Genomic DNA, 26100 nt, shown 5'->3' on the forward strand with positions numbered 1-26100 from the left:
TTGTGTGCCATGCAGGGTGGCACACCCTTATAATATAAGCTTTCATATTATAGAATTTCTTACAAGCTAGCTTATGTAACAGTTACTTTGCTTATCTGTCCTAACCTGTGTTGTACCAACGCCTTTCTATGATGTACTTAAACAGGTGAATTCTCCTTACACAAGGGTAAGAAACCTTAAGCTCCAACCCAGAAATATAAAATTCTTTTGTTTCAGCAGACTTAATACCAGAAATAGTATTTCTGGTATTAAAACTCTCCCAGATGACTATTTTATGGCAGTTCTCAGACCTCCAACACCCCCTCCATCACCTTCACTCTCAGTCCATGGCTTTGCTTAATCTAGAAAATGGAAGAAATAGAAAACTCGCCAAATCCATGGTTAATTCTCAGTTCTTATCCAACTGGACCCAACAGCAGCTTCTGACAGGGCTCCCTGTTTCCTGAAAGGCTTTGTCTTCTTCTTCGGCGTTTGGAACATCACATTCTCTTCTCAGCCCACTGACCTTTCCTCTCAGGTTCTTCTGGTTCTTTCCCATCTCCCAAGCTCTGACATCTTGGCATCCTCCAGGAAGCATCCCTCGTATCCCTCCCTTTTCCCACCTGCACTCACTCCTGGGCTCGTGGCTTGAGACACCATTTTTATGCCAGTGACTCTCAAATGTATATCTTGAGCCTGGACCTCTCCCCTAAAGTCCAGACAAATATGTATTGCCGTCCCAATTTCATGTCTTCACTTGGATATTCAACAGGCATCTCAAAATTGACACATCTCCAAATGAGCTCCCAATCTACCCTCCAAAACCTGCCCACCACCTCAGTCTTTCCCATCTCAACTGATGGCAACACTCTAGGCTTCTCACTGCTCAGACCTTCATCATCCTTGACTTTTCTCCTCTCATCCACCACACCCAATCCATCAGCAAATCTTAATATCTGTATCTTCAAAAATATACCCAGAAACTTCCTCAGTACTTCCATTGCTATCTTCAAAAATATATCCAGAAGTTTCTCAGAACTTCCATTACTACCCTACTGGTCCAAAACACCATCACCGCTCGCCTGGATTACAGCCTCCTGGCTCCCTACTTGGACCGTACTTCCTCCTGGTCTATTTTCAGTACATCAGCCAGCAGCATCCTGTCACACGTGGTCAGATCATGTCCCTCTCCTCTGCTCAAAACAAGCTCATGATTTCCCATTTCCTTCACAAAAAATGCCAAGTCTTTAAAATGGCCCACAAGCCTTGTCTGACTTGTCCCCCATTCTTGATTCCCATTATATCTCTGACCTCATGTCCTAATCGCTGTCCTTCCATTCACTCTAGTCCAGACACACCAGCCTTTTTGGTGTCCCTAGAACATGCTAGGTATGCTTCTGCCTCAGGGCTTTTGCACTTGATGTTCTCTCTGCCCAGAGCCCCAGAGACCTGCATGGCTTGCTCCTCATCATCCTCAGGTCTTCACTCAAATGTCCCCATTTTTAGAATTTCAACTTGTCCCCTCCCTGGTATTCCATTTTCCTTTTCCCTACTTTATTTATTTATTTATTTATTTATTTATTTATTTATTTATTATTTTTGGCTGTGTTGGGTCTTTGTTGCTGTGCGAGGGCTTTCTCTAGTTGTGGCAAGCGGGGGCCACTCTTCGCGGTGCACGGGCCTCTCACTACTGCGGCCTCTCCTGTTGTGGAGCACAGGCTCCAGACGCACAGGCTCAGTAGTTGTGGCTCACGGGCCTAGTTGCTCTGCCCGTGGGATCTTCCCAGACCAGGGCTTGAACCCATGTCCCCTGCACTAGCAGGCAGATTCTCAACCACTGCGCCACCAGGGAAGCCCTTCCCTGCTTATTTTTCTCCATAGCACATAACAACATCTCAGGTACTTACAGTTCACTTGTTTATCGTCTTAAAACGTCTGTCCCTCTTGACTAGAGAATTTTGATTAGTAGCATTCACTGCTGTATGTCACCTAGGAAAGAACTTGGAACATACTAGATGTATATTTGATGCATAAACGAATGATTGAATGAGGCCCAGAGAGGTTAAGCAACTTGCCCAGGATCACACAGATTATAAGAGCCTGGATATACCTGAATCTGTGTGGGATTAGGGTCCAAGCTCTTAACCACCATGTTAGTCTCAATAAAGGGAAATGTCCCTAAACTGCACCCCAAGGCTATTGTTTCCTTTGTTCTGAACTCCCAGAGCTGCAAACTACAGCAGTACTGGGGCTGTCTTTTCTTCACTAGACTATTTTTTTCTTTCTGCTCAGTGGCAAGGATGCCTGGTGCCCATGTGGGTGGAAGGCAAAGTCTTTGGCTTACCTGCCACTGCCATGGCAACTAGGTAACCTAAGGACTCCAGAAGCAAGTCCTTTCAGACTGAGGGGAGAAAAATTGAAGCAAGGCAGAAATAAACAGAAAGAAATCTGTGAATGGAGACATGACTGGAGTCTCGCGCCTGCAGCTTGCTGTGTTATTTGGCAGCAAGGAAAATCCATCCTGTTCTCTTCCCCACACACCAGCTCAGCCACAGCCAAGGGCTATGGATAACCTTGTCCTGCCTCTAGCATGACCCCACTTAACCCATCCAAGCGGCCTCCTGTTCAGCCTCCCCAGGGAAAGAGGGCCCCCAAACACTCAGTGATCCCTGGTAACACAGAGGACAGTCCTGGGCCAGAAGGGAGACCTGTGTTCTGACCCCTTAGCCACCTCACCAGGGTGGACTCTCTTAGGCATTTCTTTTATCTCAACCTCCCTCTGGGCTTAGTTGACCCTTTACTTAAGGCATGGCTCCCGTCTTACCTATTTGATCGTCGGAGCATAGATTAGAGTTGTAGTAGAAAAAACTATGAAACTAAAGTCCTTATGGAAAGGCGAGTTAGAATTAGAATATTTTCACAAGAGGACTTACTTGGGCCAGGCTCTGTGTCCAGCACTTTGCAAGCATGATCTCACTCCATTCTTACAGACAGGCTTTGAGGAGGTAAGAGTTGCCTGCAATGGAAAGATGAAGAAACAGAGCTTCACAGAGGTTAAGAGACTTGCCCAAGTTTGCACAGCCAGTAAGAGCTGAAGAGGCATTTAAACCTAAGGACTTGGTCTCCCAAAACCATGCTCTTCACCCGTCCCTTACACTGTGTCCCATGGGAGCCCGGTGATTAGAGAAGATCCGTCTTTCTTGCCTTAGTCATTCCCAGGGTCGTCTCTGGGCCCCAAAGCTCCAAGCTGTTCATTGAGGAAATGTCTGGTGCCCTTTGCATTTAATGAGTTGTTCTGTGCTGTGGAGTTTACTGAACACTGCAGACAAGTCTGTAATAATCCTCCAGCCCAAAGGCTGGACCCTCAGGAGCTGGGCCAGAGGGCCCTGTCCTCTGCCTTACCCTGGTGCCTGTCCAGCCAGTAAATGCACCTTTATTGTGCAGCTATGACGTGCCCCGTCCTGTGGGTTATGCAGGAGCACCCCAAATCCCAGAGGAAACAACTGAAGACTGATTAAGGGCCAAACTGTGGGTGATGACGCAGGGAGAGAAGATGGGTCTGTAGCTGGCAGTCATGGGAGACTTGGCGGAAGGGCTGGAGCTGGACCACAGAAGAGACCCATGGGCACAGGTGTGGGTTCAGAGTCTGATGTCAGAAAGACCTGGCTTTACATTCGGGCCATACCACTGGTCGGCTGAGTGACCACTTTTTTAAAAAAATTAATTTATTTTATTTACTTAGTTTTGGCTGTGTTGGCTCTTTTCTGCTGTGTGCAGGCTTTCTCTAGTTGCAGCGGGCGGGGACTACTCTTCTTTGCGGTATGCAGGCTTCTCATTGCGGTTGGCTTCTCTTGTTGCGGAGCACGGGCTCTAGGCGTGCAGGCTTCAGTAGTTGTGGCGCATGGGTTTAGTTGCTCCGCGGCATGTGGGATCTTCCCAGACCAGGACTCCAACCCGTGTCCCCTGCATCGGCAGGCAGATTCTTAACCACTGCGCCACCAGGGAAGTCCCTGGCTGAGTAACCTTGAGTTGGTCATTTAACCTTTTCAATAGGCATCTCTATTATACTGAGAGATGTTTATCACCTCAATTTCCACGTTCCACCATTTTAACTTTTAATAGAGTTTACTGCAAAGAACACCTTCCTTCAGTCTAACCAGAACCTGTCTGGCTATTGGCTCGTTTCCATTTTTCCTTTCTTGAAGAAGCACAGGTTGACCCGTCAAAGATGGTACAGTGTCCAGGTTCAGGCCTCTTAGAAAAAGATTAAAAAAGATTATGGCCCTCCTCCCCAATGTACATAAAAATATGCTAAATCATAAGGTAAAAAGCTTACGTGAATGCCAAGGTTAAAACAGCTTCTCTGCAGGTTCTTCTTTCTAAAATCCTGGATTGCTTCCTTCATCGAAGTTAAACTTTTCTAACAGCTTTGGTGTCCTTGCTGTCTAATATTTGTGGCACTGAAAGCAAGTCCCTATCCTGCCTTTTGGGTTGACTGGTGCCAAGGGAAAGCGTGGGGGGACTGGGAGCTCCAGGGGAAACTGCATACCTTTGGCCTCTCGGCCTGTGGCCAAGCACTGGGACCAGGCCAGGTCATGCTAGATAACTCGGGGACTCCAGTGATGGTCCCACATCCAGAGCCACGATGGAGAGCCCAGGTCTTGTTATCAGTATGCCTGGCCAGCGGCTCTTTCTCCCTTGTCTCATGGCTGCCATTTGGAAAGCAAGGAGAACAGCCTTTGTTGTTGTTTGGCACTGTTGCCAGGGACCGGGAGTAATGTCTCTTACTTGATTGGCAATTTGACATGGCTGTTTAACAACCCGATTAATCAAACCCAGCTCATCCTTTAGAATTAACGAGCCTAAGAAATACTTCCATGAATAATGAGGGCTTTTGCCTCTCCCTCAGCACCTCTCCCCAACCTCCCCCTCCTATTTTTTTCTCAGAACCACACAGCAGCTTCTCAATACCAAGGGCCTCAATGGCTGTGGTGAGTGCCCAGCAATGTGGGCATTTCCTGCCTGTTCTACTTCTCTCCCTGGAGCCACAGCTGCCCACCTGGAGCCAAAGGCTGGCCATGTCCTAGAGGAGCAAAACCTCTTATTCATCAAACAGCTGTGTGTGCACTGCACTGTTAAAGTTGGATGGAGTGTGGGATTTCCCTGGCGGTCCAGTGGTTAAGACTCTGTGCTTCCACTGCAGGGGGCGCAGGTTCAATCTCTGGTCGGGGAATTCAGACCCCACATGCCGTGGGGCATGGCCACAAAAAAAAAAAAAAAAAGTGGGATGGATTGTCTAATTGTTTCAGGCACTGTACTAGGTGCTAAGGTGCAAAGATGGATATAAGATACACATTGCTTCTGTGAAGGGTCACACTGTAGTGACCCAGAGACACATGGGGGAAGGGCTCTCACAGCGGGTATAGGAAGGCTCCAGGCCTTCAGCCACAGTGAGGGGGCCTGTCAACACTGGAGGATCAGAGTGGGGAACCAGGGAGGACTTTATGGGGATGAGGCACCCTGAGCATTTCTGCCACCATGTTCCTTCATTGTACATATATACAGGGGGTGCTGGGCACTTAGTGAGGTGTTGGGGTCCCAAGGTCAACAAGACGGACATGGTTCCCATTCTTATGGAGTGGGCAGTCTCATCCCCGCTCCTCAGGGCCAGGCAGGAAACCTGAGCAGACACCTGACTTATGTTTTCACTCACTCAAACACAAAGGTTGTTGAGGACCTGCTGAGAGTAAGCTAGGCTCTGGGGGAATGGGGTGCAAAGATGAATGACCGCCCCCCCATACCTGCCTTCCAGGGCTCCTCTGGGAGGTAGACAGGCATATGCAGAGAGCCTCATAAGGTTGTGCTGATAAGGCCCTCAGCAATCAAGGCATTGCACTCAACCTAGAGAAATCAGGGATGACTCCCTGTAGGAGGTGGCTTTGGAACCATCATGAAGACAGAGAAGCAGTTTGACAGGTATAACAGGTGCCAAAGGACACTCTAGAACACATCCAGGCCAAGGGGCAGTCTTTGAATGATAGAAATTGAAGTGAAAGGGAAAGATGATTCCAAGCATCTTGGGAGGAAATGGCTGGTTCTACAGTCTACAGCCAAGAGCATGATTAAATATACAGCTGAAGCTCTGTAACTTATAGGTCAGGAGCGCCTGTGCCTGCTTATTCAAAGTTGGGAACAAGATGTGGTTTCCTGAATAGCGAAATCCCCAAACTAACAGAGACATGGCTTAAGTGGCCGTATCTCAAACACATCAGCGTGGGGAGTAAGGAATGGGGCTGTGCATGGCAGCTCCCGGGTCCTTTGATAGGCGTGAGGCAGAAGACATTTTCCCAAAATAGATGAGTTGGGGGAGGGAGGGCATAGGAAGTAAGGAAGGGGGAGGCCATGGGATAGGTCAGAAGGGAGCACAGGTTGGGGAGTTGGGTGGGCCCCACTGCTGAAGTCTCTGAGAAGGTATATGAACGCATTGGGTGGACAGGAGTCAGCAAGAAGAAATGATAGACCCTGAGTGAGGAGGGAGAAAAAGAACACACAGGGGGAGAGAGGGGAAAGGGAGGAGAGAGGAGAGAAGAGGAGTCAGCGAGGGAGGTTCAAGGAGGTCCTCTGGGGCCGCAGCATCAGGCCCAGCAGGAAGCAGACGCAGGCTTCAGTCGTGGTCATGTGACGTATGGTCGCAGGGTGCTCTGGAGACCGAACCCAGCCCTGCGGTCCACTCACAAGGGGCTTCAAATGCAGCCACCGTCTTTGCCTCCCTGCTTCGAGGCCTGAGCCAGGCTGGGCTTCCCGGTCACTCCCAACCAGGTCCGAGGAACGGGCCCAGAGGGCCCCAGGCCTTCCGAGAGGGCACCTGCCCAGCCTCCTAGGTTCCCAGGATTCAGGCCTGCCTGCTATGTTTTTGTCACTCTGGGACCAGGGGCAAGAGGCTTCACAGAGCCGACCTGGGTCTCTATGGGCCGTCCTTCAGAAGAGTGCAAAAGCTCAGGGCCAGAGCTCCGGACTCAGGCAAAATGATCCTCACGATACACTGTATTCAAAACTCGGGTTCGCTGTTGACATTTGACTATGGGGATGCTTTACGTTAAAAAGTGCCACCTAGATTCCCACATGTACAGCTGATAATGGTTGTCCCTGTAACTGGGGTCTGGGCCCTCCAATCCGTCCTAATCTCCACCAGCTGGCTTCTGTCACTTGTGTCGCCTGTCTGGCCCTGAGAGCATTTGAGTTTGAGACCCCTGGCTGAGCCTTTAAAGAGAAGCCTGTCTAGGCTGACACCCCCTTTGGATGGCAGAGGGCTTCCACAGAAAGCCCCCGACTCATTTCCGCAGAAACTCTAGGTCTTGGGCAGTACCGAGTAGGAGCCGGGGGCTCAGAATTGTTAGCTGACTTCACGGAAGCTGGGGATCTGGAGGCCAGGCCTCCCTGCTAGTGTCTGGGGCCTCCCAACTAAGCCTGTGGTCTGGCCTGCCCCGAGACGGGGAGGGCTGGGGGGCAAACCAGCACTCAGGCGGCCAGACCCCCAACTCCACCCCCCCGACGGCGGGGCTCGCGCCTCACCACCCTCCGCCTCTCTCCCTGCAGGGGGAGCTGCTGAGCCCGTGCCGCTGCGACGGCTCGGTCAAGTGCACGCACCAGCCTTGCCTCATCAAGTGGATCAGCGAGCGGGGCTGCTGGAGCTGCGAGCTGTGCTACTACAAGTACCACGTCATCGCCATCAGCACAAAGAACCCTCTGCAGGTACAACCGGGGGCTGCCCGCTGGGACGCTGGGGCTCCGGCCAGGGGTTTCCCACACCCCCTGCTTTTCGGCGGGAGGACGACTTCACCTTAGAGTCTGGGCGGTTTGGAGAAAAAGAACGAGATGGGCCAGGTGGGCGAGACGGCAGATGGCAACCGGGCAGGAGGGGGTGAAAGAATTTTTGTGTTTTCTCTTAAGCCTCAGCCAGAAGAGGAGAAAGGGATTGGGGCCAAGAGAGAGAAATAGATATAGAGGTAAAGAAATGTGGAGAATCAGATGGGAGAGAGAGAATAGTGAGCTAATGGATGACTGAATGAATGGATGAAATCAGAAAGATAAGGAAAAGGAATAGGAAGAAAAGAGGGGAGGAAGGGAAGGAGGGAGGAAAAAACAAGGAAGAGCAGAGGACAGACGAGTGCAGGAGGGGAAAAAGGTAGGGTGGGAGGGTGAGGAGAAAGACAGTAGTAAAGCTAAGGGCGGAAAAGAAGAAACAGAGAGAGAGGAGACTCAGTGGTACTTCCCAAACTTGAATATGTCATTCACCTGGAATCTGGTCAAAACACAGACTGTGATTCAGGCCCGTGGGGTGGGGCCTGAGATCCTGTTTTTCTAACAAGCTATCGAATGATGCAGATGTGGCTGGCCCACAGACCATCCTTCCTGTGACAAGGGACTAGAGAAAATTGGAGACGAGACAGGAGAGGGAAGCAGAGGAAAAGAGAAGAGGGGCAAGGAGGAAAGAAATGGGAGAGACTCTGAAGAGTTGTTTGTGAAGGGCCAGGGCCGGGGGGCCAGGGCTCAGGTGGGCTCTGCGAAACAGATTCACACAGGGCTGGACCCGTCAGAACTAAGGGCTCCCCCACCATCTTCCCTGAACCCTCCCGCCCTGCCCGGATACATCCATCACCCCCAAGCAGCTGGCAGGCCCTGCACCATGTCGTAAATCCTCCAAATCACACAGCTCCCCCTGCGAGGCACACAGAGAGAGAGAGAGCTCTTTGCTTCTGAAAATACCTCCACAAACGCACGGTCAGCCAGTTAAGCTGCCACATAATCAATGAACCAGCGTGCTAGTGAGGGCGGGAACTCAGCAGCTTGGCACCCGTTGTCTCTCTCCTCCTCTCCGAGGGGGTGGGAGGGAGTCAATCCTGCAGCCCCAGGAGGGCGAGTGCTCTGGAGGTGATGGTGGCATGGGATCTTTGCATGAAGGGACGCTGGAAACACCTGGAGTTGCAGTGTCCGCACGTGCGGGCCAGCGGGGAGGCTTATTTCTGGAAGGAGGCATTAGAGCCCCCAGGCACCTCGGCCATCCTGACAGTGTACCAAGGGGTCAGAATAAGAAGTGCTTCTCCCTGCGCTGGTTCCATCTTTAGCCAGTCATTCCAAAATCTTGAAGTGTCTTAAAATAGCAGTGCCGTGAGGCAGCTGACTCCACGCCCTGGAGTGCGTTAACTCTTCCCTTCCTTCTCAGCTGATTCAAACCTTGGAAAAGGGTCAGAGTCCAAACCCACAAGCTCACCCCCAAGTGCCCCCTTGGCCCCGCCCTTGGCTCATAAACAGGAATCAGCCCTCGACACAAAAAATGAAGAACGATTTAGGGATAACTTTTTCCTGGGAGTAAAGTACAGGTCATTCTAATCTCATAAGTGCGGTAAGCAGATGGCAGTATTGACAAATTTGATCTATGGCTTTATTCTTAAGTTACTACCGTGTCTTTAACTGTGAGGTTTTAGTCACTGGAGACTCTCTGATTCTGTTACTTCTGGATTGTGAGTGGACCATTGCATTCCATGGTGTGTGCTCAGTAAATGCCATTTCACTTTTCCAGATAGTACCGGAAGAAGGATGTAGTCCGGACTGGCAGCCGTGTTGTGTGATTGTGGCCCAGATTGTCCCAATTGCATGTCCTGGGCTCAGGCTCAGCCAAGTGTGAGACGGCTGCTTGCTCAGCCATGGTGGGGCAACTTCTGCTCTCCCAGGCGAGCCCGACCATCTGTGGTACAGGATGGAGCAGGCAGGCCCTACCACGAGGGAGCAGAGCAATGGATGGGGTGCCAGAGCTACCTCTGCTGTCAGAGTAGGAACGTTTCTTCCAGGTCTCAGATCTCTCACCTCTTGGTTCATGACCCATACGATGCTGTGAGAAACAGTGGACAAGATAGCACGTTATCTCAGTGACCCTCTGCAAGCTCTGTTTCTAGAAAGAGCCCCTTGAGAAAGGAGGCATTTCAAGGTAGCCTTGTGGTCTCAAGGTTCTGTGGCTGCTTCTCATCCTCTTTGCTACGCCTGAACTGCAATCATATTAATGAACATTTAGTTAGTGCTAACTGGGGACCAGTCAATGTTCTAGGTGTTCCCATACATTATCACATTTAATACTGAAAACAACCCAATGCACTATTATTATTCCCAGTTTACAGATGAGACAGTAGAGGCACAGAGGGGTCAGCAGTTTGTCCAAGGTCACCCTGGTGGAGCAGGGTTACATCCAAGGGGTCTGACTTCTGAATCTGGCCCTTAACTTCTACCCTGCAGTGCCCAGCATGGAGTTTGCTAAGTACAGCTATAAGTAGGCCCACCTTGACATGCATAGCTGTACTTTTGCTGAAACATAATGAAGAACAGAAATGATGGCAGTGTGTACCCTTCAGAGCACTGATTAATTTCACTTAACCATCACAATACTCTAGGAAACAGGAGGGACCAACTATCTCCACTTTTTGGAAGTCTTGATGATTTTTTAAAAAAAAAATATATTTTTGTAAATGTATTTATTTATTTACTTTTGGCTGCGTTGGGTCTTCGTTGCTGCACGGGCTTTCTCTAGTTGTGGTGAGCCGGGGCCCCTCCTCATTGTGGTACGTGGGCTTCTCATTGTGGTGGCTTCTCTTGGTGCAGAGCACAGGGCCTAGGTGCACGGGCTTCAGCTGTTGCAGCACACGGGCTCAGCAGTTGTGGCTTGCGGGCTCCAGAGCACAGGCTCAGTAGGTGTGGTGCATGGACTTAGTTGCTCCGTGGCATGTAGGATCTTCCTGGACCAGGGCTCGAACCCGTGTCCCCTGCATTGGCAGGCGGATTGCCAACCACTGCACCACCAGGGAAGTCCCTTGATGATTTATTGACTTCTCCTAGGTCACAGTCCACAAGCTGGAGAAGAGCTGGGTTAGGATTGGGTCGCCTGGCCCTTGCTCACTTCCCCTTCCTGTTATAAGGAAGGAATCATCCCGTCTTCATGTGCTTTCCTCTTTGTCTCTCCATTTGCTGCACAGCAGGGCACGGAGAAATCTCAGGACACTGCGATCAGGATCTCGCTGGGGACGAAGCTCTGGGGGTCTGGCAGTGGCACAGCCTGGTGCCTCTGGAGCCCTTCTCCCCTTCCCAGCCTCCCTGGGAGATTGCAGAGCTCTCCTGTCCTCTGTTTTCTCCTTGCAGCTCTGTGGAGTCTCCCATCGGACAGACAGGAGGAGAGCCTTGTGCATATCACCCCGTCCTGTTCTTTCTTCTTCCTGCTTCAAATTGTAGTCGGGAGCGCTGTTTAGTTTCCTCAGGTGGCTTAGGGGCTGGTAGGAAGGGGCTTTAGGGATTGAGGGGAGCTTCCTGTGCCTCTCCATTTGGGGTTTGTGAAATCTGGAGCAGAAAGGGAGGGTATTGATGTCACAGAGGTGGAAACAAAAAGCTCAGTCAGGAGGCAGGCTCTGGAAGAAGCATTTGTTGTCTAAGAGGGGAGCCTGTCTGATCGGGCCATCTTCTGGAAAATGCCTTTGTTATGTGTAACCCTAGGCTGGAGGGTGGAAAATGTAAAGGCCCAATTACCTGTGATGGGATGCGATCTGTATAATTAAGTGCAAAGGCTAATGTCCTACATCTAGACTAGCAAGCAAAATGTTTTCCAGTAGTTACAGTTCGTTAGGGACCTCTGGTCAGTCCTGGCTGGAGCCAGAATCAGTGCTTCCATCCAGGCCATTTAATGTGCAGGGAGGGCTCACTGTTGGCAGAAAGAAGGTTGTCCGCCTTTCCTCGAGAGTTCTGAAATGCCTCCTGAAATGCCTTCTGGGGATGCTCTCTGCAGGGCATTATGCAAACTGCTACAGTCAGGAGATAGTCCTTCCCTCCACCTTCCCAAACCAGATCCTGTCACTTCCCTTCTTAAAACTGTTCAAGAGGGCTTCCCTGGTGGCGCAGTGGTTGATAGTCTGCCTGCCGATGCAGGGGACACGGGTCCGTGCCCCGGTCTGGGAAGATCCCACATGCCGCGGAGCGGCTGGGCCCGTGAGCCATGGCCGCTGAGCCTGCGCGGCTGGAGCCTGTGCTCCGCAACGGGAGAGGCCACAACAGTGAGAGGCCCACGTACCAAAAAAAAAAAAAACAAACTGTTCAAGAGCATCATGTTTACTCTTATGATAAAGTCAAAATCTGTGCATGTTCTTCAAGCTCCCACGTGGTCTTCCCTTCTTACTTTCCCAGTCGTCTCACCCCATACTCCCTGCTCTCTGCTCCCCCCCTCTCTGGTCTTCTTCCAGGTTTTCGTGTTCAGCATGCTTTCTGCTGTCACAGGGCCTTTGCACGTGCTCTTCCCTCTGCGGAGCATGCTTCCCTCCTCACTTTGCCCAGTAAATTCCCAGTCAACTCATTGCTTCCTCTGGGAAGTGAAACCCCCTATCGTAGGCGCTCACATGCCATGTACCTCCCTTTCTTACTCCAGATGGATTGCTGTAGTAAATAATTATTTGGTTGTCTGTGTTCCCTAGATGAAAAGCCCTGTGAAGGCAGAAGCCTTGTATGTTTTTGCTTACTGCTTCGTCTTCAGCACCTAGCAGGAAGCCTGGCACACAGAGAATACCCAGTACATATTTGCTGAGCAACAGTATGAATAAATTCCGAACGAAAATCCAACTCACGGCTCATCTAGGCCTATGCTACCTGGACCAGCCATAGACTCATAGAATTTTGGAGTAGAAACCCACCCACACCCGAGCCTTCAACCCATCCATCAATACTGCTATTAGCATAGTGCTTTTTTCTGTTTAAAAAAACCCCTGAAATCTCAGTGTTCATATACGGTCAGTAAATTATACTGTTTTTCTTACCTCTCCCCCACATCCTGTGTCCTGTCTTTGTCTGTTGAATTGGTAATCTCTAGCATGTATATTAAATGACATGCCAAGTGTTGTTGTAGAAAACAAGTGAAAAAATAATAATAAAAAAAAAGGCCTGTGCCCTCTCAGCACCTGTTAGTGAGAAAATAATGTGTTGCTCAGAAAAGAATATTCTGGGGACCCGGAACACCACCTACACTCTGCATTTCCACTTTTTCTTCCCATTTTTCTGTCTGTATCCTCATCAACCACAAAGGCCTTCCTTCCCAGCCATGCCCGCCAAGAACCCCCTCCCTGTAAAGACTTCTGATCATTTAGTGTGATACAGGTTTCCTCCACGTCAAAAGCACAGTGTTAGCCTCAGGAACTTGCAAAAATAGCCATCGCATTACAAGTTGGAAAGCCCAGGTTTAAATCCAGAGGCGAGAGGTTGGGGCAGCAGAAGGAGGACGGATGGGAATGGGATGGACGTGGGGTGAGGGCATCCAAGCAACCGCTAACCCGCCGTTCTCTTCTCTGCAGTGGCAGGCCATCTCTCTGACAGTCATTGAGAAGGTTCAGATCGCAGCTGCCATCCTGGGGTCCCTCTTCCTCATCGCCAGTATCTCTTGGCTCATCTGGTCGACCTTCAGCCCCTCAGCAAAATGGCAGCGCCAAGACCTCCTCTTCCAGATCTGCTACGGGATGTATGGATTCATGGATGTGGTGTGCATAGGTGGGTCTGGGGCTGGTCTCTACCGGAAATGGGGAGCTGCATACTGATGAGTTAGACATATCCCTCAGGGTCCCTCCCCCTTGAAGGTCAAAGCAGAGATGGCACCAGGCTTGAGACCTGTGAGCTCAGGAGGGGCCAGAGGCTTAGATTTGAGGGGTGAGTAGAGAGTAGGAGGAAGCAGAGCAAAGGAGGAAGATCTAAGTGTTTCCCAAGCAAATCTGCCCTTCCCAGTTTAAGATAAGAATAAGGAACCTTGTCCTAAAAATATCGGAGAAAGGTAGGTTGGTCAGTCTACCTGCCTCAAGCAAGTTGTGGAAGGCCTCTTATCTGTTGTGTGCACCACCGTTGCCAAGTCATGACAAAGGATGCCTATACATTTAATTCCGTTCTCTTCACAGCAAAATGCCCAGAAACAGCCATGACGATACCTGCTCCCTTTATTTCCCAGCTTTCTTTAAGCCTATTAATGCCCAAGCTTTCTCTAGCCTAGTGGTTTGCAAAGTGTATATAGTCCTGGGGTTCCACACACAACTTCAGGAGCCACTCTTAGGACTGGAGAATGAAATGCTATACAGACAGGCTCTGAAAGTTCACCCCTGCCTCACCCTGAGCTTCTGTACTTTCGTCTGTTTATGTATGTGTCTGTTCCAGGTAAGGTTTTGTTTTAAAACCTTCAGTGTTTTAGCAAAAGTTTGGAAACTCACCACTGCCGTTCCTGCTTGTTCCCTTACACCATTCCCAAATGTACGTTCCCTCCTCTTCCATTATGTTAGGTTGGTTGGTGGAGGGCTCTCTGTTTTTCCCAACAGATGACTGTGGCTGTCAACACTGAAGTCTTCATCCAAGCGACTGAGGAGGTGGGGAATGACCCCGGTTTTCTCTGAGTCAATGAAGCATGCTCAAGCCCTGGTCATACACCCCAACCTGGACCTCTCAGGTTAGCCCCCAGGCTGCAGCACTGAGAGTACCAGAGCTCCACAGTTGTCCTCGCCGCACATCAGTTTGTGTATGATGTCAAATATGCTACACTACTCTGTTTGGCAAGAAAACATCTATTAGCTAGAATTGGGCTGAGAGGGTGTTCGTTTTCTTTGGGGTCTTTTAATACTGGGAGTCAGAGAGGCCTGGAGAATTGCATACTGATGACAGCAGCCAGAGACCGGGTGACGCTGGAACTTGTAAACTTGTCTAAGCGTCTTGCTGCCTCTCCCTGCTGGCTAAACTCCACCCTAAGTACCTCCCCCCTAAGTTCAAGAGCCTTTTAAATACTGCCCGTAGGCAGTGAAAGAAACAGACCGCCCAGGCTTGGAGGCCTGTGCAAGAGAGAGGACTGTGGATGGGGAGGAATTTGACTTTGAGGCGTTCTAATTTAGTTCCCTCTCCTACCAGACTCCTTTCCTACTCTTGCTGGGGCACAGGCTGTAGATGCCAAAAACCAGGTGTGTCTCCATATGGAGGTGTGTGGCTCCGGCATGGAGGTGGAAGCAGTGGAAGCCTTCCTGTAGGGGCCCTTCCAGCTGCCCTTCATTCTCCTTCAGGCAGGCTTTTGATCAGTCCCTGGTGTGCGCATCTGTGAGACATGCTTTCCTGTCACGTGGTGTATGGATCAGCTTTGGCTGCAGTAACAAACATCTCCAAAATCGCACTGCCTCACAACAAGCATTTATGTCCCATTCATGGGTCTGCAAGACGGTTTGGTTCTGCTGGGCTTGGCTGGACTTAGCTTCTGACTGTGTATTGGGTTCAGGCCTTCTCCTCATGTTGGGGCCCAGGCTAAAGGAGCAGGGACTACTGGAGTGTGTTCTTCTAGCCAAGCACAGGAGCACAGGAGTGTGGGTGGAAACTTGCAGCGCTTCTCAAAGCTTCTGCTCAGTAGTGGCACCCTGTCCCTTCTGCCCACAGCCCATGGGCCAGTGACGTCACCAGTAAGCTCCTCCCCTGGAGGGAGCGTAGTTGAGAGAGAGAAACATAAATACCATCTCCCAGTCAGGGCTCCATAGATTTGAAAACGGAGAGAACGGGACATAGAAAAGGATTGGTCATGTGATCGACCCGTGCAACTCCCTTGTTTTTTTGTGGGTTTTTTTTGCGGTACGCGGGCCTCTCACTGTTGTGGCCTCTCCCGTTGCGGAGCACAGGCTCCGGACGCGCAGGCTCAGCGGCCATGGCTCACGGGCCCAGCCGCTCCGCGGCATGTGGGATCTTCCCAGACCGGGGCACGAACCCGTGTCCCCTGCATCGGCAGGCGGACTGTCAGCCACTGAGCCACCAAGGAAGCCCTGTTTGTTTTTTTTAGGAGATGCTGTCCATAGGAGAAAATGCTGGGAGACAAAGTTAAAAAGGGAGTAATATGTGATCTAGTTAAGAGAGTGGGAGGTGATGGGCCGGAGCTGGAATTCTTGTGGTGGTTGCAATGATGGATGATGATGATGATCAAGAGTAATGATGGTGGTTGTAAGGGTGAAGTTCAAGTACGAGACACTTCTCCTCCTCTGCCATGTTCTGGTCAGTTGCAGTGGAGGGGGCGGGGAACACACAGCACTGCAAAAGTGGGTGTAAGGCCCACGTACCGCACACACACACACACAAAAAGTGGGTGTAAAATTATCAGCTTTTAAGGGCTCTCTGGAAGGGAAAATCAGGTGGAGCCTCTTTATTTTTAGGCTTAACTAGACACTCAGACTCACGGAACTACAAGAGAGCATGTTTGGCACCAGATTCACTTAGAGGAATGCAGCACAGGACCCACAGCCTCCATAAGGCAGGTCCAGCTTACCTCTGCAGGAGAGTCCTCGCCACACTCCCTATCCTAGTCTAGGGCTAGTCTCTCAGCCCCCAAATGATAGTTCAGAAACAAGGAGATGAGATCCACAACAGTGGGTCCATCTTGACCTAGTTTCCAGGGTCCCCGCAAAAGTCACACTTATTCACCAGAGTCACTGGACTCAGAAAGCCCAATGCTACAGCCTCCCAGCAGTATTCACGGTAAAGCACCCACCCGTCAGGGGTCACCTCCAACTTAGGCAATGCTATAACCCAGCTGACGCTCCACCTTCATCAGATTTTCAGGGGCAACAAACCAGAATGCCAACCCAGGGTCCAGTCTGTTCCTCTAGAAGGAGAGTGTGCCATAATTTCTCTCCTACACCTCCTGCCTCCATTCATGAATCTGGACTTCTGGCCTGATTCACTGAACCAATGGGAGGCAGAGAAGCTAGAACAGGGACAGAGACCAGGCTGGGCCAGCCAGGGGGAGCCATGATGTTGTCCTTTTACTGCACGAAGGTGGAAACCACAGAGAGCCACAGGGGGGGCACCTACAGACTTCTGAGGCAGTCACCAGCTTTAAAGCTCAATCATTTAGCTCACTTCCATTGGAAAAGAGAAACTTTCCTTCCAGAAGTCCTGGGAGAGTGGAAGAAGATGATATGAAAAGGTGGGCAGAGGAAGAGCGGGACCCTCACCAGAGAGTGGGTGGAAGTGGAAATGAGGGAGGTGGGTGTTTTCAAGAGATGTTGGGTAAATAAAAATGTTGACTGAAAGAATCCATATCCATAGACCCAAGCTGCCTGGATAGATGGAGCAGTTTAGTACCTGGATAGAAATTTTATCCTCGGGAGAAAGGAAGATGAGTCTAGCCCCATGTTAGCTCAAGAGGTGGAGTAAGAAAGGAATAAGACCGTTTGTTAAAATAATTCTTTGAACTTTCTCTACTTTTCAGACACCTTGGTCTATCCCCTAGACTGTTAAATGGCCTCAGATAGTATAAATCTGAGTAAACATAATATAGAGGTTTAATTAATCCTTAAAAGTGTATTTAGTTTTTCTATCAGAGTGGTGTGCTAAGGGAAAGTTGGTGAGAGTTGGAGAGGCACATGTGGAGAAACTCCACTGAGCAACACCAGCTCAGCAGATATTCTCTGCCATGAAGCTAAGAGGACGCAGAGTCTGGGACATGGTCAGCTTGCTGCTTGTGGAGCTCCATCAGCCCCATCCATGGCTGTGTCCACCTGGCTGGCCTCCAGGTCAATCAGTGAAAGCAGTGACTATCAGACAATGGCCTTTGGTTCTCACCAAAGGATTTTGCCTGAAACGGTTTCCAGGAAGGTCCGGATTCTCTGTTTGATGCAGCATGGGTCCAGGGTTGTGGACAATGTCTCTGGACTTGGTCATATCAGAGGGTTGTATATTCTGGGATATGGGCTGCCTCTACAGATTAAGCATCTCTTGGCTTACCGTCCTAACTCCCTAGACCAATCTGTGCCACTGTGAAAACCAGATGTAAGTTGCTGTAGACAGAGCAAACCACCAAACCCCTGCAACAGAGAGGAACTGAGAAAGGGGCCAACAACCCTAAAAGATAAGCAGGGTAAGTATTATCCATATTTAACAGGTGAGAATAGGTTTAAAGCAGTTGGGCTCCAGGTAACGTAACTAAGAGCTGGCAGAGCTGAGGACCGGACCACGAACTTCTGGCTCCAATCCCTGGGCACTTTTTACCGCCTATTTCATCTCTGATTGTGCTGTGAAATTGCAGATTCAGGGATTGGATGAGGAGGCAGGTTGAGGGGAAATTGGTCCAGTAATACCTTGACCCATAGAGTAGTGGCTGGTAACAATAAGAAATTCAGTGAGCCCCAGCTGCTCCTGTCCCGTACTCAGGGTTTTGGAGGTTAGCCGTTGTTGCACCTCCCTTTTAATCAGTGCTGTTCTGACACCAGCTGAGAGGGAGGCTTGAGAAGTTGAGATGAAATTTGGGTAGTTTGTCTCCCCATGACATTCTGGTGAAAGGTACTTGGGATGTGGGTGGCTAAATTCACTGGTTAGCATGAAATTAGGGAATCCATTCCTTCACTCAGAAATATTTATTGAAAGGGCACCTGCTCTCAAGGATCTTACACTTCACTGGGGAGGCAGACAAGGTGATTATTGACGGCAATAATAAGAGCTGGGACACAGAGATGAGTGAGCACAGGAAATGACTGGATCAGAGTGGGCTTGGGATGGTCAGATCCATTCATTCAGTATCATCTGTTGGATGTCTTGTTTTGTTCCTGAAACCAGGGAATATTAACACAGAGATGAATGAGACACAGTCCCTGCCCTCAAGGAGCTCACAGTCTACAAATAAATCACAACACAGCAGGAGTTTTACAAGATATAGAGGAAGGTAGAACCGAGCAGAGAGCAATTAACTCTCTCTTAGAGGTGTCCAAGAAGGGTTTCTAAAGGAAGGAACCCTATCCTTGAGCTAATTTTAAAAGATATGTCAAAATTTATCCAGGGGCTTCCCTGGTGGCGCAGTGGTTGAGAGTCCTCCTGCCGATGCAGGGGACACAGGTTCGTGCCCCGGTCTGGGAGGATCCCACATGCTGCAGAGCGGCTGGGCCCGTGAGCCATGGCCGCTGAGACTGCACGTCCGGAGCCTGTGCTCCGCAACGGGAGAGGCCACAACAGTGAGAGTCCCATGTACCAAAAAAAAAAAATTTATCCAGAAGAGTGGAGAAGAACCTTCCAGGCAGAACATGTGTGGAGACACAGAAACATGTGAGAACAAGGTGTGCTTAGGAAACTTTGGGCAGATTTATATGGCTCGGTGCAAAGAGCCTGGGTGGAGAGGTGGGTCATGGGGATGGGGAGGTTGGCAAGAACCAGATCTCACAGATCACGAATCACGTGCTAAGCAGCTCAGACTACCCTGTTGGTGACGGGGAGGGATTGATAAGATTTTATACGGAGAAGAATTATGACCAGATGTATGTTTTAAAGAGACAGCTCTGGTAGCTGTGGGGAGGATGGATCAGAGCTGGACAGACTAGACATTGGGAGAGGCCAGCTGGAAATATGCTTGTAATAGTCTGAGCAAGAAGGAAAGAGATGCAAAACAGTGGCAATGGGGAAGAAGTGTATGGGATGACCTTGAGCAGCACATAGGATGTGGACTTGATAGGACTGTCTGAACTCCTTCAGGCAAGTGGGAGCCCTGGGGCTCTGGCTCGAGTGGGGACTAGGCGCCATTGCTGAGCATGAGGATGGGGTGGGCAATGGATGAAACAAATGGGAACCGAAGTAAATGTCTTCAGCAAAGGCAGCAAAAAAATAAAGGACCATCCTAAACCTAAAATCTAGGCAGAGAGGCAAGAGGCAGTTGCTAAGTCAAGAGTTTGCAGTAGAAGAGATGCAAGACACATGGAGGACATTATCTGCAAAGAGGAGAATGCAAGGCCAGGAAGGTGTCTCCTTGCTGGGGTAGAAAGAGGGAAAGGCTTTCTTTTAGTGCACAGATGGTCCCCTCCTGTGACATAGAGGAAGATGTAGAGGGCATTGAACCATTTCTGACTAGGGCTGGTAACTGATGGGAAGGGGGAGAGGTAAGGAAAGTAGGCAGTTGAAGACAGATTTGGAAGGCAGCAATTAGAAGCTGTGGATTTTGAATAGATAACTTAGGAGGAATGTTCAGAGAGTAGATGACTAAGGACAGAGACCCGGGCAACATTAAACACTTACGGGATGGAAGGAGACAGAAGATGAGAAAACAGCAGGAGAGACTGAGCCACAAAACCCAGAGAGCTGGGTCTCCGAAGTGGCAGGCGTGGTGCTACATAATGGTCTGGGACTGCAAATTGCTCGGTTTCTTACTAACCTTTTGACCTTAAGTGATTTGCATAACCTCTCTCTGCTTTTGTTTTCCCATCTGTGAAATGGGCTGATAATACTGTCTTCAGAGGTTTGTTGAGAGGATTGAATAAGATGGCACGTGTAAAGGAGCAGGCACTTATACGTATCAGTGACCAGGGCAGGAGGTACTTGGTCAGGGTAGATTTCGAGGTAGACACTTAATAAAGGTATGCCAAAACAGTTAAAACCTGAATCCAGCCACAGCCTGGAGAGCCTGACCCGGAGTCCTCCCATAATTGAGAACCTGCTGTTATTTGGAGCAGTGCCTCTTCTGGAAGGTTTAGGCTCCCTCACCCGTGTCCCCTCAATGAGAAGATCTGATTACATCGAGCGTCCTCGTTCCACCTGCCTACTCTTCCCTCATCTCTAATGACGCTGTCTTCCCCGGCAGAGAAGTTGACAGAGCCACCCAGGAAACAAATGGGACATTCTCTGCTCCAGTGGGTCAAGTTATTAGGATTTAACAAGAGCAAATTAATTAAGGTCTCTGGCACCAAAAACATTTTTTTTTCACTCCACAGACCCAAGAGATTGGCCACCAAGAAGTCAGCTCTGCAAAAATGAGGACCTCATCCTCAAAATGTTTGTTTTTCACTCGTGAGTGAAATAGGGTCAGGGTAAGGAAAGCGAGCAGGATTCTGAAGCTGCTCCAAATCTTTCAAACAGTGGCTTAGGGTAATTGATGAAATTATAGAAAGGTTTTGTTAAAACTTCCTCTGTGTGCAGTATACTGAGTAACTTCCCTATGATTTAGAGGTACCTGATACCTGCCCTCTGAGATAAAGGGATTCAAATCCCAGTTTACAGCAAGTGGGCAGGGGGTGGGGGCAGCAGGGCTGTGAAAACATTGTTTTTCAAACTTAATTTTAATTCATATTAACAAAAAACACATATATGCCGCAAGGATTCCTTCCCTCCCTCCCTACCTCCCTCCCTCCCTCCTTCTGGGTAGAAATGACCTCATCTGTCAAACCTCTTAGTTCCCTGATTAGGAAACTGAAAATATGGAGGAGGCAGCCTGGTGCAGCAGAAGAGACTAGGCAGCAGAAGACCTAGATCTGATAAGCAGATAAGCTACCAGCTACCTCTGTGTCCTGGGGCAAGTTACTGCCTCTCTCTACAACTCAGCTGACTTACCTATAAACTGAGAGGGTTGAACCTGATAACCTACAAGGTCTTCAGGTCTGACATTCCAGGATTTTTGAATTACTTTCATCGTGAGAGGTCATGACTGTCGGAGGTTGACAACTGTGACTGCGGGGATGGCCAGTACTGCTGGGCCAGGCCAAACAGCCCATAAGCATCAGCCACAGCAATGGGCCAGACGATGCTCAGCCCATGTTCTGTTACCTGCGTGTGGCTTGTCCAACTTCCTGGATTAACTGTTAACTCATATCCCCCCCACCCCCTTCCTTAAGCACCTCCCCTCCATCCCCCTACCCCCGCTTCCTGTATGTGGTCACCCCTCTCCACACCTGAGCTGCTGGATGCTCGGAGGATGAAGGTGACCGATTTAGAAGTAGACACGCCAAGCACTCACAGCCCCCCTCCAAGGAGACCCCTCGGGAGGCAGTTCAGTTATTCCAGTTATGCTGACAAGGCTCAAATATTTTAGGAACAGCTCTTAGGAACTGCCTTTAGTGCCTGCAGCGCATTTTGGGATAGATTCAGAAGTGGCAAGTCTGTCTATTGATGATGGTGGGTTTGTGGCTAGAAATAGCTGCAATCTGGTAAATAAAGTGGATGCTCAAGCCAGCTAATATATTTTGGGGACCACGTGAAATGTGCCATTGAGCCACAACTGCTTTTTTCTGTGGCCCCTAATCTAGCACTGAAGGTATTTTAGTTAGGGTAACTCCAGTAGATAGAAACAAATTAAACCCCCAAATTCAGTGTTTTAACCCAGCAGAAGTTCCTGTCCGTGGGGGGGGTTCTCCTCCACACAGTGATTCAGGGACCGAAGACCCTAGCGTCTTGTGGCTCCACAGTTCCTTAGGCTTTTGAATCTTTTACCTCCATCCAATAGAAAATACAAGAGGGTATGGATAAGGTGCATGCGTGTGTGAGCACACACCACACACACGCACATATACCCTTTTCCCCTCAGTACTCATTTCTTAAATCTTGGCTTCACTCATGCTCACATTCAGTGCCAGTCACCTAGCTCCACCTGAGTGCAGAGGGCTCTCAGAGCTCAGTTTCCTGTTCTGTAAGGTGGAGAAAATATCACCTCCTTTATTGGGTTTGTGAGATAAGTTGACCATATTTGCAAAGCCTTTTTAGTGATAGGACATAGGAAACATTCAGTAAATATTGACTCTCATCACCAACACCGTCATCACCATCACCAACACCGTCATCACCATCACCGTCACCATCACCATGACCTTCACCGTCACCACCCAGCGTCGCTGAGAAATGCAGTTCTGTTAGTATCTGTCCGGATAGTGAGAACCCTAAGCCTCATAAAAAACCCACAGGAAAAAAAATCTACAGTATCTTAGGGCAGAGGAAGTGATGAGAGTTGGCACATAGGGAGAGGGTGAGAAAGTGGGCAGAGAGGAAGTCTCCTTGTCCAGAGCCAGGCAGGAGATCAAGGGGTCCACAGGTGGTCCAAAGGAGATTTATGAACCCACTAAAACCATAACGACAGTTCATGTGTCTGGATTTTTTTCCAGGAATGTGGTCCTTAGCTTTCATCAGATCCTCAAAGGGGCACATGATCTAAAAGATTAGGAACAACTGGGCTACAGGGAGGCTGTCCCTCCTTCAGTGAACGCTCGAAGACCTGTTGTACAAAGTACAATTTTAGGAGCTGTCGGAGTCCCGGAGGAAAGAGTAGCAGTGGGTGGCTGTCTTGTCTCCTAGAATCACAGAAACGCACTTCCAGGAACGGACCTCTCAGTTACACCAATGCAAGGATATTTGGGACATGTGTAGAATCAGCTGGTTTCCAGAGCTCCTTTCAGGTCTAGCATGTTATTCATCTATAAACAATGAGTGAGGATTGGGAAGGACACTTAGGAGACAGAAGAACAGGTGCTCGTCGCTGGGAATGGGGTTGGCAATAAAGGAGGAGGAGATATGAGTGGGCTTCTTCTGTCCTGTAATTTCCCCCAGACAATCAATGTGGCATTGAGTGTAAATGTGTGTCCGGCACAGTGCAAGCATCAGCACGCAGGATTCATTGCCTCATTTAATCTCATAACTACCCTATAAGCAAGGGGATAGCAGCTCCCACTTTCTGATGAGGAAACTGAGGCTCAGCACGAGGAATTAACTTACCTCAAGCCGCAAGGCTAGTAAGTGGTAGGTACTCTAAATGTTCAATACATGTCCATCAGTGAGTTGACCCTCAATTGCGGGACCCAAAAGTCTTTGGGTCTAGGAGAGGAAGTATCCATTTCTTCAGCTGCCTGAGCTTTTCATGTCTGTCACATCTGGAAATAGAGTATTTTTTTTAATTACCTATAGCTCTTTGATCAAAATTTGGAGACTTCCGTGAGGCAGTAGGTCTGGATGAGGACCATGTTCTCAGCAGTGCTGCTCAAGTGTGGTCCATACATCAGCATCACCTGAGAGCTTCTTAGAAATGCAAATTCTTAGTCCCCATCCCAGACCTACTGAGTCAGATTGTCTGGGGGTGGCGCCCAGGAGTCTGTGTTTTCATAAACTCTCCGGTTTGAGAAACGCTGTTCTAGAGTTAGTTGTCTGCAACCTTTATGCCACTTAAACTAGGATACTAGTAGGAGAAGAGGTGAGGGTGGGAAGCAGGATTTGGTGTCACTGAGGGGACCAGATCTCTTCTCTGCATACTTCTCAGTCAACCTTGGCCTATTAACTCCGTACATCTTGGGAATCTGTTTTTGTTCCATCACACGTGCTCATAGAAACACACAGTAGGTTCAGGAAATGCTAACTAAACAGAATTAAATTGTATCTCACCGCTGTGCACACAGCAAGAACCAAAGGCCAAAATTCAGCAGTGGAGGATTGGGATACCACGTCAGGGAGAACTCCCTGACAGCACCGTGGTGAGTTAGGGGCAGGGGGCTGTGCAGGCAGGACAACCTGCTCACAATGGCCACCTTCCCTCCCATCCTCATGGGCCGAGCAAAGGGCCATTTCAGCTGGAGGCTCGGGGAGAGATACGATGACAAATGAAGGCTTCCAACATCTTATGGAGCCTACAGGAAGAGGGCCCCTGAAAGATGGAGGCGTGAGAAAGAGGAATATTTGGGACATGTGTAGAATCAGCTGGTTTCCAGAGAAAAAAATGTTCTTCTAGAACTGTATCAGTGAATACAGCCCAGGGTTGGGCCCCTTGTTAGGTGGGTACGAGATAAATTAAATAGAAAACCCCAGAAAGGGACTCAATCAAAATGTGTTGAATTTCTGATATTGCCATGCATTCTAATTTTCTATTTTGTTTTTCTACTACTTCCCTGCCTCCATTCACCAATAGCCTTCTTTCCTCCTGTTCTAACTTTAGTCTCTCTTTCTCTCTATCCATTTTCCCATTCATCTTCTTTCTCTCCCATCTCTTCAACTTTGCCCACTTGACCTGTCCCTATCAAATGAGTGCCACCCATCTTCCCTCATTAAAAAGATTCTGCGGCTCAAGGAATGGATAAGTAATCTGTAGAGCAGGAAGCAGAGAGAGGGCTAGGGAGTGGATGCGAATGAGGTAGTTTGTGCTTTTCCAACTTTTGCCAAACAAGCATTATCTACAAAAACAGGTGCACCTTCCTTCCCTTCAGCCATCTATCCATTAAAATGGTTTAATTATTTCCTGAACACTAGACAGATAATGAGGAGGTAGCATTCAGACCAGAAATTTAAGCCACGCTCTTCAATCAGGGTAAAATTGTCTGATTAAGAAGCTAATTAAGAATCGAGTGTAGTGACTCTTATTGGAAACAGTGAGTTTGGGGCTTCAGAAAATCCTGATTCCCCCCACACCCCCGCAAAGGCCCCTATGTCCTCCATCATCACCAAGGCTTCATTAAGCTCTCAATACTGTATTAGCTGCCCAAGCCTCAACCGTATCTGATCCCTGTCCTCGACGGGCTTACAATCTAGGGGAAAGGGCATAACAGTGTTCAAACAAGGCTTGTGAAATAAATGAACAAGTGAGCACTGCAGTGCCAAGGGTGCATAGGCATGTATTCAAAAGGTTGAAGGAAGCGATGAGAGTTGGCACATTGGGAGAGGGTGAGAAAGTGGGCAGAGAGGAAGTCTCCTTGTCCAGAGCCAGGCAGGAGATCAAGGGGTCCACAGGTGGTCCAAAGGAGATTTATGAACCCACTAAAATCATAACGACAGTTCACGTGTCTGGGTTTTTTTCCAGGAATGTGGTCCTTAGCTTTCATCAGATCCTCAAAGGGGCACATGATCTAAAAGATTAGGAACAGCTGGGCTACAGGGAGGCTGTCCCTCCTTCAGTGAACGCTCGAAGACCTGTTGTACAAAGTACAATTTTAGGAGCTGTCGGAGTCCCGGAGGAAAGAGTAGCAGTGGGTGGCTGTCTTGTCTCCTAGAATCACAGCGTGTTGGAGGTTGCAGAGGCTTTGAGATGTTCCCATCCAGTCTCTTTGCTTGACGTGGAGTTGGCTGGAGTGACTCATTGCTCTTTGCTCCTATGAATCAGCTCTTCCTCGCAGGGGACAGACCAGCCGCCCCTGGATTTACAGCGATGCAAGAGAATCCCACTGTACCTCATCCCCAGTCATCTCACTCACCGTGAGTCCAGCCTCCCAAACCATCTTCACCATATGGACAATCATCCCTTTCCTATGTTTCTCATCCTTTTACTGGCCCTTTCTTCCCAGCCCTTCCACATGCCCTCTGGACCTCATCATCCACCACTGGCAACCTCTC

General features: G+C 49.3%; 1 protein-coding gene across 1 annotated transcript in view; it reads left to right on the plus strand.

Moving 5' to 3' along the window:
• The window catches only part of MARCHF4 (membrane associated ring-CH-type finger 4), a 110832-nt gene that overhangs the window by 80508 nt on the left and 4224 nt on the right, over positions 1-26100 (plus strand). The window contains exons 2-3 of the mRNA XM_032638269.1: positions 7576-7731; positions 13350-13542. Coding sequence (XP_032494160.1) covers positions 7576-7731; positions 13350-13542 — 349 coding nt within the window. The remainder of the gene's footprint in view (positions 1-7575; positions 7732-13349; positions 13543-26100) is intronic.

This window comes from Phocoena sinus, chromosome 7 (assembly GCF_008692025.1).
Source record: "Phocoena sinus isolate mPhoSin1 chromosome 7, mPhoSin1.pri, whole genome shotgun sequence".
NCBI classification, from domain to species: domain Eukaryota; kingdom Metazoa; phylum Chordata; class Mammalia; order Artiodactyla; family Phocoenidae; genus Phocoena; species Phocoena sinus.